Below are 16,312 nucleotides of genomic sequence, written 5' to 3' on the forward strand. Positions count from 1 at the left end.
GCACTTGAAAAAAACAGCAGTTGATTCAGAATAATCAGCACAACTTTGTGCATGGGAGATCCATGACTCAGAAATCTGATTGAGTTTTTTGAAGTAACCAAGGGTATTGTAACAGATTGATCTATATGGAGTTCATTAAGGCCTTTGATAAGGTGGTAGTTTGATACAGAAAGTCAGATTGCATGGGATTCAGGTAGAGCTAACAAGATAGGTATGCAAATGACTTGATAGCAGGATGCAGAGGATAATAATCAAAGAGTTGTTTCTTAGATTGAAGGCTTTCAACTTGTAACGTTCCCCAGGATTGTTGTTTGTCATCTAAAGTAATGATTTAAATAAGAATGTACAAGGCATATTTACAGATGACACTAAAATAAGGTGGTGCCAGTAACAGAGAAGATGGTTTTCAGAATTTACAGAAGGAACTTGATTAGTTGGGAAAGAGAGCTGAGGAATGGTAAATTGAGGTCAACTTTGATGAGTGAGATATTGCATTTTGGGAAGATGAATAAGGGTAAGGCAGTGAACGGTAGCAGCCCTGGGGAACTGAAGAACAAACGCACCTAGGAATACAAGTACAGTTTCCTGAGAGTGACATCACAGCGTGGTGAAGAAGGCTGTTGGCATGCTCACCTTCACTGGTCAGGAGACTGAGTACAGAAGTTGGGATATTACGTTATGTTATTATAAAAGTCTTTGGTGAGTCTGCATTTGGAATATTGCGTTCGGTTTTAGTCATCCTGCTGTAGGAAAGATGCCATTATGTTGGAAAGAGTGCAGAGGAGATTTATGAGGATGTTGCTGGAACTCTAAGCACAGAGTTATGGAGAGAGGTTGAATAGGTTGGGACTTTTCTCACTGTAAGATAGAATGAGGGATGATCTTACAGAATGTATAAAATTATAAGGGTGAATGCACACAAGCAACACACACAAAATGGTGGTGGAACGCAGCAGGCCAGGCAGCATCTATAGGAAGAAGAACAGTTGACGTTTCGGGCCGAGACCCTTCGTCAGGACTAACTGAAAGATAGTAATGTAGCGATGTGGCCTCACGCAGTGCTGCAATAAACGACATGGAGTCGATGAGCTGCAGTTGCAAAAGAGGTTTATTCAAACTTCGCGGCCTCACTTTAACGCGTTCCTGATCCCGCCCTCCCTGGGCGGGAATGCTGTAGAGGACGGGTATTCACAGTCCCGTCCCGCGCGCGGGCTTTTCCCCTTGCTGGTGAAGAAGGCTCGGCGCCCTTTTTGGGACCGGCCTCAATGCCGGTGCGCGCCACTTTGTGAGCCGGTTTGGGTGCGCTGGGAAGTGGGTCACCACAGTAAGAGATTTGAAAGTGGGAGGGATGAAGCTAAGAGCTGGAAAGTTGATTGGCAAAAGGGATACAGAGCTGGAGAAGGGAGAGGATCATGGGACAGGAGGCCCAGGGAGAAAGAAAGGGGGACAGGAGCACCAGAGGCACAGAAAAAGCAGAGTCTTTTTCCCAGCTTTGAGAAATCAAGAACCGGTTGGCATAAGCTTAAGGTGAGAAGAAACCTGAAAGGCAACTTTCTCATCTGGGAGTGATCAGTATATGGAATGAGGGAGTGGTTGAGGCAGGTACATTACCATTTAAAGGTACTTGGACAGATATGTGGACAGGAAAGGCTCAGAGCAAAGGTTTCGAACATGGGATCCAAGGACCCCTCGGTTAATGGTAAGGGTCCGTGGCATAAAAAAAGTTGGGAACCCCTGGTTTAGAGGGATATGGACCAAACGCAGGCAAGTGGGACTAGCTTAAATGGGAATCTTGGTCTCCATAGAGGAGTTGGGCCAAATTGAATTGAATTGACTTATTACTTACATCCTTTATATACATGAGGAGTAAAAATCTTTAGGTTACATCTCCATCTAAATGTCCAATATGCAATTTATAATAAATACTATGTACAACAGGATAGTCAATATAACATAGAAATAAAGATTTGTCAGCATGAATTAGGTTGTCTGATGGCCTGATGGAAGAAGCTGTCCTAGAGCCTGTTGGTCTTGGGTTTTATGCTGTGGTACCATTTCCCGGATGATAGCAGCTGGAACAGTTTATGGTTGGGGGTGACTCAGGTCCCCAATGATTCTTCTTTTTACACACCTGTTTTTGTAAATGTCCTGAATAGTGGGAAGCTCACATCTACAGATGCACTGGGTTGTCTGCACCACTCTCTGCAGAGTCCTGTGATTGAGGGAAGTATAGTTCCCATTCCAGGCAGTGATACAGCTAGTCATGATGCTCTCAAAAGTGCCCCTGTAGAAAGTTCTTAGGATTTGGGGGCCCATATCAAACTTCTTCAACCGTCTGAGGTGAAAGAGGTGCTGTTGTTCTTTTTTCACCACACAGCCGGTATGTACACACCACATGACATCCTCAGTGATGTTTATGCCGAGGAACTTAAAGCTGCTCACCCTCTCAATCACAGATCCATTGATGTAAATAGTGGCTAGCCTGTCTCCATTTCTCCTGTAACCCACAACCAGCTCCTTTGTTTTTGCAACGTTGAGGGAGAGGTTATTTTCTTGACACCACTGTGTCAGGGTGATGACTTTTTCTCCGTAGGCAGCCTCATTATTATTTGAGATTAGTCCATTTCTATGCTCTATGATTCTAAACCAACCCCAAGACACCAACAGAGCCGGTTCTCATCATCTCCCCTCCTCAATTCCCCTATCCCCTTGACCTCCTTCCCACTCCTGACTACCATCCCATCTCCTCACATTCCCGTCCTCCACACCCATTCACCTCCCTCCATGTCTACATCAACCCAACAGAATTCCAGGAAAGGCATCCTCCCAAGGATAAGCCCTGACATATTCTACTCCCAGGATGATTGCAGTCACCTCAAACCATCCTGTCCTGCACTCCTAGACATCAACCGCAGATCAATTAGCATTTCCAGATGTCCAGTCAGCTGGTCCCACACATTATTCAACAAGCACTGTTCCCCAAACCCATTCAAAAACCCTATTTTGGTAAGATGCCCTTCCATTCACAGATAATCACCTCAGGAACCAACCTCAAACAGTCCTGGACATAAACCCCAGACAACCCTCCACGACCCCTGCTGCTCGAGCTTCATTAAACTGTGCCTCTAAATTCTGTTCCCCCTCATATTGTTGCAGTAATTTGCTCACCACCAAGACTTTTGACAGAATACAATGAAGATTTCTCAGACTGATTCTCGGGGTGCGGGTTAGCTATACCAGAAGAAATATAGACAATTGAGCCTATTATCTCTTCAGTTTACAAGAATGAAACTCAACCTTTGAAAACTACAAAATTCTTAAGGAGCTTGACAGGCCTGTGTTTTTGCTGGCTGGGAGGTCTAGAACCAGAGGTCACAGTTTCAAGACTGAGGTGAGAAGAGATTTCTTGGTCATAAATCTTGGGAAACTGGCTATCCAAAAGACTTGGACAGAGATCTCCAAAAAACTGCTTCAGCACAACTGGAGTATAGCATTCAGTTCTGGATGAGAGAACGTGTGCTATAAGGATAGGCTCAAACCACTTGGGTTGTTTTCTCTAAAATGGTGGATGCTGAGGGGAGACCTGACAAAGGTTTATAGGATTATGAGATGCATAGATTTAGAAAGCCAGTGTCTTTTTTCCCCACTAGAGTCAAAACGTCTAATATTAGTGGTCAGGCATTTACTCAGAGAGGGGGACAGTAAAAGGAGGTGTGCAGGGCAGGTTGTAAACACAGAGAATGCTAGGTGTCTGGAATGTGCTTCCAGGATAGTTGTTGGTGGTAGTTAGTGCATACCGGTTCGATTTCAACATTTAAGAGAAGTTTGAATAAGTACCTGGATGAGAGGGGTATGGAAGGTTATTGTCAAGGTGCAAGTCAATAGACCGGGCAAAATAATAGTTTGGCAAGGACTAGATAGGCCAAAGGGCCTGTTTTTGTGCTGTAGTGCTCTATGACTCTATAAGTGCATGAAAATGCAGACGATGAAAGGATATGGGACCATATGCGTGTCGAAGAAATCAGTTTAATTAGGCATCATAAGTTTGCAATAACATCACATTCAAGTTCAAGTTCATTATCGTCTGACTATTCATATATACAACCAAACAAAACAATGTTCCTCTGGCCCACGGTGCACCCACAATACCGTGCGTGGCCAAGTGGTTAAGGCTTTGGGCTAGTGATCTGAAGGTCATTAGTTCAAGCCTCAGCCATGGCAGCGTGTGTGTTCTGAGCAAGGCACTTAACCACTCACTGCTCCTGCACGTTTATAGCCCAGTGGCAGCAGTTGGTGCAGTGTGGACACACACTGTGCTATGTCACACACAACACATTAAACAAAATATTACCACAAATAAATAAACCACTCAAAATACATGTGGTGCACAGCATAGGTAAACAGTAAACAGCTCGCTGTCCTGCTGTTGAGACCTCAGTGGTAGCAGGGTATTCATTAGTCTCACAGCCTGAGAGAAGGGCATGTTCCTGTGTTGTACTATAAGACCATAAAACATAGGAACAGAATTAGGCCATTCTGCCCATTGAGTCTGCTCTGCCATTCCATCATACTGATCTATTTTCCCTCTCCACCCAATTCTCCTACCTTCTCCCTGTAACCTTTGACACCCTGACTAATCAAGAACCTGTAAACCTCCTCTTTAAATACATCAAGTGACATAGCCTTCATAAGCATGTGTGGCAATGAATTCCACAGATTCACTACCCTCTGCTAAAGACATACCTCATTATCTCCATTCTAAAGCAATGTCCCTGTATTCTGAATCTGTGCCCTCTGGTCCTAAGCTCTCCCACAAAAGAAATCATCCTCTCCACATTCACTCTGTCTAGGCCTTTCAATACTTGACAGGTTTCAGTGAGATCTTCTCATGTTCTTCTAAACTCCAGCGTATATGTCCAGAGCATCAAATGCTCCTCATATATTAAACTTTAGTTCCCAGAATCATTCTCATTTTACCTCCTATGGACCCTCCCCAATGCCAGCCCATCTTTTCTTAATTAAGGGCCCTAAAACTGCTTACAATATTCCATGCAGTTTGACCAATGTCTTATAAAGCTACAGCATTACATCCATGCCATTATATTTTAGTCTTCTTGAAACGAATGCATTTGCCTTCCTTACCACCCACTCAACCTGCAAGTTAAGCTGCACAATGCAAAGGGACTCTCAAGTTTAAGTCCTCTTGTAGACTCAACACCACCTGCCCTTCCACATATCTTCATATCATCTGCAAATATGACCACAAAGTCATCAATTCCATACTGCAAATCATTGATATACACATAACATGGAAAGAAGCAGTCTCAAAACGGTTCCCTGTAGAACAGCAACCAACCAAAAAAGGCCCATTTTTCCACTTTGCCTCCTGCCAGTCTGCCATTCTTCTATCCATGCTAGAATCTTTCCTGTAATACCAGGGGCTCTTATCTTGTTAAGCAGTCTCATGTGCAGCACCATGTCAAAGGCCTCCTGAAAATACAAGTAAGCAACATCCACTGACTTTTCTTTGTCTACCTTGCCTGCTATTTCCGCAAGGAACTCCAGAAGATTTGTCGGGCAAGGTTTCCCCTTACGAAAAACAGGCTGACTTTGGTCTATTTTATCAACTTCTCCAATTACTGCAAAACCTCATCCTTAATAATGATCCTCAACATCTTCCCCATCACTGAAGTCAGGCTAACTGGTCTATATTTCCCTTTCTTTTGTCTTGCTTCCTTCTCAAAGAGTGGAGTGACATTTGCAATTTTCCGGTCCTCTAGTGATCTATGTAGCATGAATTCCAGAATCTAGCATGTATAAGAGATTATCTGACTGGCAGAAGGCAAAGAGCAGAAATAAAAGACATTTTTTTGAGTTGGTTTCGATGACTAGTGGTGTTCTGCAGGGGTCGGTGTTGGGACCGCTTCTTTCCACGTTATATAACCTTAAGGGAACGTGCTTAGCCTACTGCTCTACTCTCTAATCCACGAATGTTTGGCTAGGCACAGCTCAAATGCTATCTATAAACTTACTGTGACACAATTACTATTGGCAGTAGTTCAGACTGTGACAAGGAGGCATACAGGAGCAAGACAGATCAGCTGGTTGAGTGGTGTCACATCAATGACCTACCACTTAACGTCAGTAAGACCGAGAAATTGATTGTGGACTTCAGGAAGGGCAAATCAAGGGAACACACTCCAGTCCTCATTGAGGGATCATAAATGGAAAGGGTGAGCGGTTTCAAGTTCCCGGGTGTCAACATCTCTGAGGATCTATCTCGGCCCAACATATTGATACAATTACAAAGAGGCATGATAGCAACTATATTTCATTTAGGGTTTGAGGGGAATTGGTATGTCACCAAAGACATTCACAAATTCCTATAGATGTACCTTGGAGAATATTCTAACTAGTTGCATCACTGTCTGGCATGGAGGGGCCACTGCACGGAATCAGAAAAAGCTGCAGAAAGTTGTACACTCAGCCAGGTCCATGATGAGCACTAGCCTCCCCAGCATCCAGGACACCTTCAAAAGACGATACCTCAAAATGGCAAGTTCTGTCATTGAGGACCACCATCACCCAGGACATGCCCTCTTCCCATCAAGGCAGAGGTACCTCAATGTTTCAGTAACAGTTTCTTCCCCTTGGCCATCATATTTCTGAATCAACAATGAACCCATGAACACTTCTTCAGTATTTTTTCTTCTCTTTTTGCACTACTTTTTTGCCATATACTTCTTTATAGTTTTTATTATGTATTACAATGTACTGCTGTTGCAAAACAACAAATTTCACGACATATGCCAGTGATATTAAACCTGATTCCGATTCTTGACAGATTACTACTAATGCCTCCACACAATCCCTTCAGCAACCTCTTTCAAACCCTTGGGTGTAGTCTATCTGCTCCAGGTGACTTATCTACATTCAGACCTTTTAAGTTCCCATGTACTATTCCTTTGTAATATCAACTATACTTTCTTCTGCCCCGTCACTCGAATTTCTGGCATTCTGCTGGTGTCTTCCAGTGTCCCCCATTACTACCTTTCCAACATCATTTTCCAGTGGTCTGATATCCACTCTGACCTCCCTATTACTCTTTATATATCTGAAAAAAAAACTACTGTATATGCCCTCTCTTTGCTTTTATGCAGTCTTTGACTTCCTTGTCAGATTCTCCCTTTAGAACACTTCTTCTTTGAGTTGTATCTACCCTCAGCTTTCTGAATTGCCCCAGAACTCGTCATTGCTGTTCTGCCATCATCCCTGCTAGTTTTCCCTTCCAATCAACTTTGACCAGCTCCCCTCTCATTGCCTCTGTAATCCCCTTTATTCCACTGTAATATTGATACATCTAATATTATTTTCTCCATCTTAAACTACAAGGTGAATTCTATCATATTATGATCCTAAGGGTTCCTTTACCTTAAACTTGCTAATCAAATCTGGTTCATTACACAACACCCAATCCAGAATTGCCTTTTCTCTGTTAAGTTCAACTACAAGCTGCTCTAGAAAGTCATCTTGTAAGCGTTCTACAAATTCCCTCTCCTTTTTCCAACGCCAACCTGATTTTCCAATCTACCTTCCTATTGAAATCACCCTTGACTATCATACATTGTACCCCACATCTTGGCTACTGTTCAAAGGCCTGTATACAACTTCTATCAGAGTCTTTTTACCCTTGCAGTTTTGAAATCTGTCCACAAAGATTCTACATCTTCCAATCCTATGTCACCACTAAGGATTTGATTTCATTTTTTAACCAACAGAACCACCCCACCCCTGCCTGCCCTTTCAATACAATGTGTATACTTAAATGTTAAGCTCCCAACTATGAACTTCTTTCAGCTACGACTCAGTGATGCCCATAACACCATACCTGCCTATCTCTATCTGTGCTACGACCATCTACCTTATTCCACATACTGCGTGCATTCAAATACATCGTCTTCATTCCTGTATTCATAACCCTTTTTTGATTTTGCCCATGTTAGTTACACTTCAACTCATCCCATTGACTGCAATTTTGCCCTATCATCTGCCCACCCTTCACTGTGTCTATTTGCCTAACAACTGCCTTATCCTCAGCCCCATCATTCTGGGTCCAATCCTCCTGCCAAATTAGTTTAAATCCTCTCTACAGCTCTAGGAAACCTACCTGTAATTTACTGGTCTCTCTCAAATTCAGATGTACTCCATCCTTTCTGCAAAGGTCCTACCTTTCCTAGAAGAGATCCCAATAATCCAGAAAGCTGAAAACCTGCCTTCTGCACCAATTCCTCAGCCACACTTTCATTTGCCAAATCATCTTATTCTTACCCTCACTGGTGCCTGGCACAGGCAGCAATCCAGAGATTGCTATCCTTGAGGTCCTGCTCTTCAGCTTTCTACCTAACCCTTTATATTCTCTTTGGTACCAATATGTACCACGGCTTCTGGCTGCTCACCCTTCCCCTTTAGAACGTTGTGGACCCAATTCGAGATATTCCTGACCTTGGCACCCGGGGGCAACATACCATCCAGGTATCTCACATGCACGAAATCCCCTATCACTAATGCACCCCTCTTCTCTCCCTTTCTGAGCCAGACAGCCAGACTCAGTGCCAGAGATCCAGCTGCTGGAGCTTCCCCCGGTAGGACGTCCTCCCCCCACATTATCCAATGTACTTTACTTATTATTCAGGGGCAGTATGCCCTGTTCTGTTTTGCAAGAGATCTGTGGAACTTAGCCACAATGTCTATTCACGACAAGGATTAAATAATTTTCATACTTCAACAGAGCTAAGGGATGTGGGGCTTGTGCAAGAGAGTAGTGTTGAGGTAAAAGAAAAGTTATGTTCTTCCTGAGCGGGAACAAGGGGATAAATAGCCTCCTAGATCTTAATTTATATTCTTGGATTAAGTTAACTAGGATGTAGTTCCTTTACCTAACGCTATTAAACAACAATCCCACATTAGTAATCTTCCAGTCCCCTGAATAATTGCTGGAGCCTGTACGTTTTCCTTATAGTTTTTCCACGTTTAAAGTTGGTTGGTCTTTTAACACATTCTCTCTCTAACACCCCCCCCCCCCCCCACCCCCACACACACACTGTCCTTTATTTTCAGTGTTTCATATTCTCCTTCCTTAAAGTCTCGGTCATTATAATCACATTTTATTTAATTATGGTTTTGTGGTCTAATCATTACTGATCCAACAGAACCCTGCTATCCCACTACCCCGGTCACCCGTGCTTTCTCCCCCTTCCCTTCATATACAAGGAGAGGGAGACCCTGCAGTCCCCCGCCTCCCTGTCCCTTTGCCGAGTTCAGCTCGCCACACGGGCCGCTCTGCGCGGATCAACCCCTCTCCAACCCCCCGGGTGAGCTGCGGAGGCCCGGCTGGACGGTGAGGACCGGGCCGCCCGCTGCTCGCCGAGCCCCGGCCCCGGCCTCGGCCCCAGCACCTCACCGTCTCCACGGCCTGCTGCAGTAGGGCACTCAGTCTGCTCAACATCTCGGGGGCGGGCGACTCCTTCCCCGGAGCGGGAAGCGGCGGAGCGGAGGAGGCGACGGGAGAACCCGAGGACTGGGCCTGACCTCGGAACCTGCGGTTACCCGGGAAACGGGGAGGGGAAGAAAGGAGGAGATGGGAGAGTTTGCTTGGTGAGTTGGAGGGGGGGGGGGAGAAGAATAGAAATGATGGAAGGGATAATGTGGAGGAATAGGGAGGGGTTGAGGGGAGGGGGAATGAGTGAGGAGCAGGGAAGAGATGAGGGTGAAGATGGTAAAGAGTGAGGGAGTGGGAAGTGAGTTGGGGAGGAGAAGGTCGTGAAGGAAGGGGAGGGATAAGGGAACTAGGGGAGGAGAATGTGAGTGGGAGTTGGAGAGTGAAGTGAGGGTGAGTAGGGAATGGGGTGGGGGAGGGAAAAAATGGAGATGAAGAATAATTGGGAATAGAAAGGATTTGGGACTGCATTTCACTCTTGGTCCAGGTACAAGATAGCATCAAATATTGGTAATTTGGTCTTCTTTTTACCATTCCGAGTATTTTTGTTATTTAACTGCCCAGGAGACCCGTTTCCCCATCGCTCCTTTACTGACTATTCAATTGTCGCTCTTTCCCTACAATCATGGTCTGTATTGATTACTTTAGATTCATTTGACATGTATTCAGGACAATGCCTGAATACACTGCTGACAATAAAGCAGTCCATTTGTCATTTCAGCATGAAAGTTGGTGCTTTGAGGGTGACTCATGCACTCAGTATATTTACAGAATCATATCTTGGTGACAGGCCCTTTGGACCAATTGGTCCATGCTGAGCAGATTCCTGCTTCAGCAGATCCCGTTTGCCTGTGTTTGGCCCAAATCCCTGAAAACCTTTCCCATCTATGTACCTGTCTTTTCAATGTCATTCATGTGCTTCCCTCAGCTACTTCCTTGGCATTTCATTTTGTGTACCAGAACAGAATCAGATTTATTATCGCTGGTTTATATGGTGTGAAATCGATTGTTTTTCAGCAGCAGTACAATGCAAAAACATAACATTATTATAAATTATGTAAATAAATCAATAATGCAAGGTAATAAGCAATAGCAAGGTAGTGTTTATGGACTGTTCACAAATCTGATGGCAGAGGGGAAGGAGCTGTTCCTGAATCATTTAATCTGAATCTTCAGGCTCTTGTACCCCCTCCCCAATAGTAGTAATGCAAAGGGGGCATGTCCCAGGTAGTGAAGATCCTTCATGACAGATGCTGCCTTCTAGAGGCACTGCTTATTGAATCTGTCCTTGATGGTGGGGAGGGTTTTACCCAAGATGGAGATGACTGAGTCTGCAACCCACTGCAGCTTCTTGCAATCCTGTGAATTAGCGTTTACATATCAGCCTGTGATTCAACCAGTCAGGATGCTCTCCACACTATATCTATAGGCTTTGGTGACGTACCAAATCTCAAACTCTTAATGAAGTAGAGCCGTTGGTGAGCTATCTTAGTGATTGCTTCAATGACTTGGCCCAGGACCGATCCTTTGAGATGTTGACGTCCAAGAACTTGAAGCTGCTCACCCTTTCCACCGCTCAATGAGTTTCTGTCTTCCCCTCCTGAAATTCACAATCAATTCTTTGGTCTTGCTGATGTTGAGAGTGAGATTGTTGTGACACCATTCAACCAGCTGATTTATTTCACTCCTGGACACCTCCTCATCAGCTTCTGAGATTTTGGTGAATTTACAGATGTTGTTTGAGCTGTACCTAGCCACACGGTCATGACTGTAGGAGGACTAAAGCAGTGGGCTAGAAGGGTCCCTGTGCTGACTGTTAGCAAGGATGAGATGTTATTGTTGATCGGGATTGATTGTGGTCGAGGATCCATTGGTAGAGGGAGTTACGTCCAGACTTTGAAGCTTGGTGATTAATACTAAGAGGATGATGAAATTGAACGCTGAGCTGTAATCAAAAACAGCAGTCTTAATTTTCTTTTGCCGTTGGGGTACTCCAGAATAGAGTGGAGAGCTCATGGGATCGAGTCTGCAATGGACTTGTTGTGGCAGAGGTGAATTGAAATCTTGAAGTATGTCAACAATGCAAAAAAAAAAACGAGAGGGAGTTGGCCACGGGGCTTCAAGCCTGTTCTACCATTAGTCCAGCCTTAACTACTCAGCTGTGCCGGTAGCCTCTAACCCTCAATTCCTCAATCTTTCAAATATTATCTCCACCTTGAATATGTCTAATTATTGGCCTCCATCACCTTCAAGAGATTTACTACCAAGGCCAACATTCCTACAAACTTCAGTTTTAAATGACGGGCCCCTTGTGTTGTAGTTATATCCCCTTGTTTGTGACTTCCCCAACCTGTGAAAACCACCCAACATATACCCAGTGAAGTTCCCATATGGGATCTCAAATACTTGAATAAGATTTCCTTCATTCCTCAAAAGACCTAAATGGTCCAACCCCTCTTTGAGGGGCAGCCTCCCTGTTCTTATATTAAAATCCCTTTGCAATAAAGATCTACATGCCATTTGCCTTCTTGACTACTTGTCGCTTCAGCCTCCCAATTTATGAGATCCCGCTGAACTTCGCTCATTTTCAGTCTCTCCATTCAGAAAATAACCTGGCTTTTGATTCCAGTTACTGGGGTCCGTGACCTTGCACTTCCCCACATTAAGCTGGCTTTGCCAGGTTTTCACCCAGTCGTTCAGTCTAACTGTAGCAGAATCAGCGCAACACGCCGTTCCACCCATTTTCCGATCATCGACCAACTTGGAAAGCTCGCGTTTCGTTCCCTTTTCCAGCTTACTGAGGTAAATAGAAAACAATTGGAAGATTAGTCCTATTTATTACTTGTGCTTTGAAACATACAGTAAAACGTGTCGTTTGCATCGACAACCAACAGAGCCCGCAAGCGTCACCGTGTTTCTGGTGCCAAAATAGCTTGCCGACACTTATTAACCCGAACTAGTATGACTTTGGAATGTCAGAACACCGAAAGGAAGCCCACACAGTACCTGTATATGCAAACTCCTTACAGATAGCAGTAGGTATTGAACCCCAAATCTGCTACGCTATTGAGTAATCTATGGGGTACTTAGTAGTTACATCCCTTCAGCCTAAAATGGACCCACCTGTTCCAACTTTGTTTTCTACATGACAGCCATTTTTCAATCTATGCTAGTACACCTACTAAATTACCAGAGGTGTAGATGGAGAGGACAGCCAGCACCCTTTTCCCAGGGAGGCAATGGTTAATACCAAAGGACATCCTTTGGAGGCGAGAGGAGGAAAATTTAGGTGAGATGTCAAGGGTTTTTTTCTTACGCAGAGAGTGGTGGGTGCCTGGTTGTAAAAAAAAATGGAGGGAAAGACTAGATTGATCGTAGTGTAGGTTAGGTCATCACAACATGGTGGCTAAAGGGTCCGTACTGTGCTCTACTGTTCCATGTACACTTTGTCCAGTTATACAAGCTTCTAATTTATGTACCAGCCTCTTGTGTGGCATCTTGTCAAATGACTGTTGTAAATCTAAGTCATAGATGGGGGTGGGGGTGGTAGAAGAGAACCAGCAGGACAGATATTTTTTAAAGTTTCTCTTTCTGGTTGACTAGGTGTGCAGTAACTTGGGCAATAAAAGGAAGGTAGGGTCAAGCAGAGCAGCTATTGTGAGAAGAGACCAGTGTAGGAGAGGAGAGCAGACACCTTAGTTCAAGAGGTTTTGGTGAGCAGCAAGTAAAATTTAAATAAGGTTTCTCGATTCCTGTTAATCAGTGACATTTGGACCTAGTACAATGTAGCAGTCAGGGCAGTGGAATGCTCCTCCTGCAAGATGGGGGAAGTTGGGGAACCTCATGGTCTGTGGGACGTGCAACTTCTGATAGACCAGGTCGAGGAACTGGAGGTGCAGCCAGCTGTACTCAGGATCACCCAGGATGTTGAGGGTGTGCGCAATCATAATCGGTTGAAAACGGACGTGGAAGCACGGAGGAACATCTGGAAATCTCCAGGAAGACCTTCTTCGTTGCTGCTGCTGCTGTGAGGTCCAGGACTCTGCTGGGAAGAACAGGCCCCCAGTCCTCGGGGTCGCATTGCCGATGGCTGTTGGCGGGGGCGCCTTAATACGCTCGGCAGAGGATAGTGCTCGGAGAAGCTGTGCCGGAGGGGATGGTCGGAGGTTCGATAGACTCGGAGTCCGCTGCGGTCAGGTCGCTTTCACTGTGTGCTGCGTCTGTGAGGCTGAGTCGGGCAGCGCTGTGGAAGTCCAAATAGGGGGTATTCCCTTCTGCCGCCGGCGTGGGATGACGAGTCAAATCGGGGCCCTGAGGACTTGTGGAATCTGTGTGGTGGCTCCTTTCAAACTTATAGTCTTTTAACATCTTTGGACCATTTTTACTGTGCCCATGGTCTGTTTTTTATCAATTATGCTATTGTTTACACTGTTGTAACTATATGTTGTAACTATGTGGTTTTGTGCAGGTCTTGTAGCTTTAGTTTTTGGTGTTGTTTTGTCTGGTGGATTTGGAGCTCCTTTCCGGGGAACGCGCTAAGATGGTAACGCGATATTAATATGCAGCAGCCTCTCCGGACTCTGGATTGGGGATTGCCAAACGTTATGTGGATTTTCTGGTGTAGTCTGTTTTGTCATATGCTTTTGTGATATCATTCTGGAGGAACCTTGTCTCATTTTTTAACTGCATTGCATTTGTGGTTTCTAAATGACAATAAACTGAATCTGAGTCTGAATGAGAGCTGGTCACATCGAAAGTGCAAGTTACAGATCAACAGGTGACCACCTGAAGAAGAAAGGGAAAAAGGCAGACAGTGCAGGGTTCTTCTGTGACAATTCCCTTCACTAACAGGTAGGTATATCTCCTTGGATACTGTCTGGGGGGGGGGGGGGGTGGAATGACCTTTCTGAGACCAGAACCAGTAGCTGGGTCACTGACACCACGCCTGGCTCTGAGGCAACAGAAGGGAGTGAGGCAGAGTGTTTCATGACTGGTGTCTAGATAGTGAGGGGAGTAGACAGTTAATTCTGTGGCCGCAGTTGAGACTCCAGGATGGTGTGTTGTCACGGATGTCTCACAAGTGCAGGACATTCTGAGAGGGGAGGCTGTGCAGCCAGACGTCGTGGTACATACGTGACATAGACAGAAACAGAGATGATGTCTTGCAAAGAAATTTTAGAGACAGAAAGGTAAAAAGTGGGACTTGCGAAATACTAATCTCGGGATTACTACCTGTGCCACATGTGAGTGAAGTGAGAAATAGATACATAATGCAGTTCAACATGTGGCTAATGAGTTGGTGCAGGAGGGAGTAGCTTCAGGTTTTTGGATCATTGGGCTCTCTTCCAGGGCAGGCGGGTCCTGATGGTTTGCATTGGAACTGGAGGGTAATGGATGTCCTCACTGGGAGGTCTGCTACTCAGGGAGGTTTAGAGTAGCAGTGGGATGGAAATCATGACAACAGGGCAACAGGTGGTAGGGTTGAAGGCAAGAAAAAGGGTATACCAAGTAAGATTGAAAGGAAGGACAGCAAGAGACAGGTTGATAATCATGGTGGGAGTGCTGGGATGAAATGTGTTATTTCACTGCTAGGAGTATTCTGCGTAAGGAGGGTGAACTAAGACCCTGGATCAGTCCGCGGAATTATTATGTTGTTATTACAAAGTTGTGTGAGGGACAGGACTGCCAACAAAACATTACTGAATTTCATTGTTCTAGACGTGATTGAGAGGGAGGGGACGCGTAAAAGATGTAGAGAGGCAGCTCTGCTGATAATGTCACTCATAGTACATTTAAAACAAGTTTTACTGGGATGCAGCGTGGAGTAGGCCCTTCTGGCCCTTCAAACTGCGGCACCCAGCAACTCCCGATTTAACGCTAGCTTAATCAATGACCAATGAACCTACCTACCAGCACACCTTTGGACCGAGGGAGGAAACCCAAGCGGTCACGGGGAGAATGTGACCTTACAGGCAGCAGCGGGAGTTGAACCAGGGTGGGCATTGTGGAAGTCGGTACAGCGGCAGGGTGGGTGGAGCTCAGAAACAGGACGGGTGCAAATTCACTGAAGTCCCCACCCAGTAGTCTCCGAGACATGGAGGAAAAGATATGTAGTCAAATTATGAAAGGAATCAGAAACATATTTGAGGACTTTAACCGTGTATTGTTTGGAACTTCCTTAATACAAGAGGCATAGATGGGGAAGGATTTTTTCAGTGCATCCAAGAGGGATTCTTGAAACAATATACTGTAGTCCAAATAGAGGAGAGAACATACTGAACCTGGCTTTCAGAATTGAGCCAGGCCGGGTGACTGATCTGACAGTGGGTGAACATTTTGGAAATAGTGATCACACTTGTTATGTTTTACATTGAAAGTTCAAAGTATTTTTTAAATCAAAGTACATAAATATCACCGTATACTATATTTCATTTTCTTGCAGGCATTCACAGTAGAACAAAGGAAGACAATATGAGCAATGAGAAAACCACACGGACACGGACAATGTGCAAATACAAATTTAAAAAATAATAAATAAATAATACTGAAAACATGAGTTATTGAGTCCTTGAAAGTAATGAAGATAATTATAGGTAAGGATATTTGGATCTTCTAGAAAGGTACTAAACTGGGAGAGAGTAAATTACAACAGATAGGAGGGGTAAGTAATAAACACAACAGGTTCTGCAGATACTGGAAGTCCACAGCAAAACACACTCAAAATTCCAGAGGAACTCAGCAGGTCAGGCAGCATCCATGGAAATGAACAGTCGACGTTTGGGCCAAGACAACCTGAAGAAGTGTCTTGTCACGAAC

General features: G+C 44.7%; 1 protein-coding gene and 1 long non-coding RNA gene across 3 annotated transcripts in view; one reads left to right on the forward strand and one right to left on the reverse strand.

Annotated features, from left to right (window-relative positions):
- Positions 1-9,593, reverse strand: part of LOC140733384 (FHF complex subunit HOOK interacting protein 2A-like) — a 75,607-nt gene extending 66,014 nt beyond the window's left edge. For both annotated transcript variants that reach the window (XM_073056664.1, XM_073056646.1), the window contains exon 1: positions 9,461-9,593. In XM_073056664.1, coding sequence (XP_072912765.1) covers positions 9,461-9,505 — 45 coding nt within the window. In that variant the 5' untranslated portion in view covers positions 9,506-9,593. The remainder of the gene's footprint in view (positions 1-9,460) is intronic.
- On the forward strand, positions 9,518-16,047 carry LOC140733430 (uncharacterized). Its single transcript, XR_012100284.1, has 2 exons — positions 9,518-9,654; positions 15,939-16,047. It is a non-coding gene; the product is annotated as an uncharacterized lncRNA (long non-coding RNA).
- The last annotated feature ends 265 nt before the right edge of the window (positions 16,048-16,312 follow it).

The sequence above is a fragment of the Hemitrygon akajei genome, chromosome 1 (genome assembly GCF_048418815.1).
Source record: "Hemitrygon akajei chromosome 1, sHemAka1.3, whole genome shotgun sequence".
Lineage (NCBI taxonomy): Eukaryota > Metazoa > Chordata > Chondrichthyes > Myliobatiformes > Dasyatidae > Hemitrygon > Hemitrygon akajei.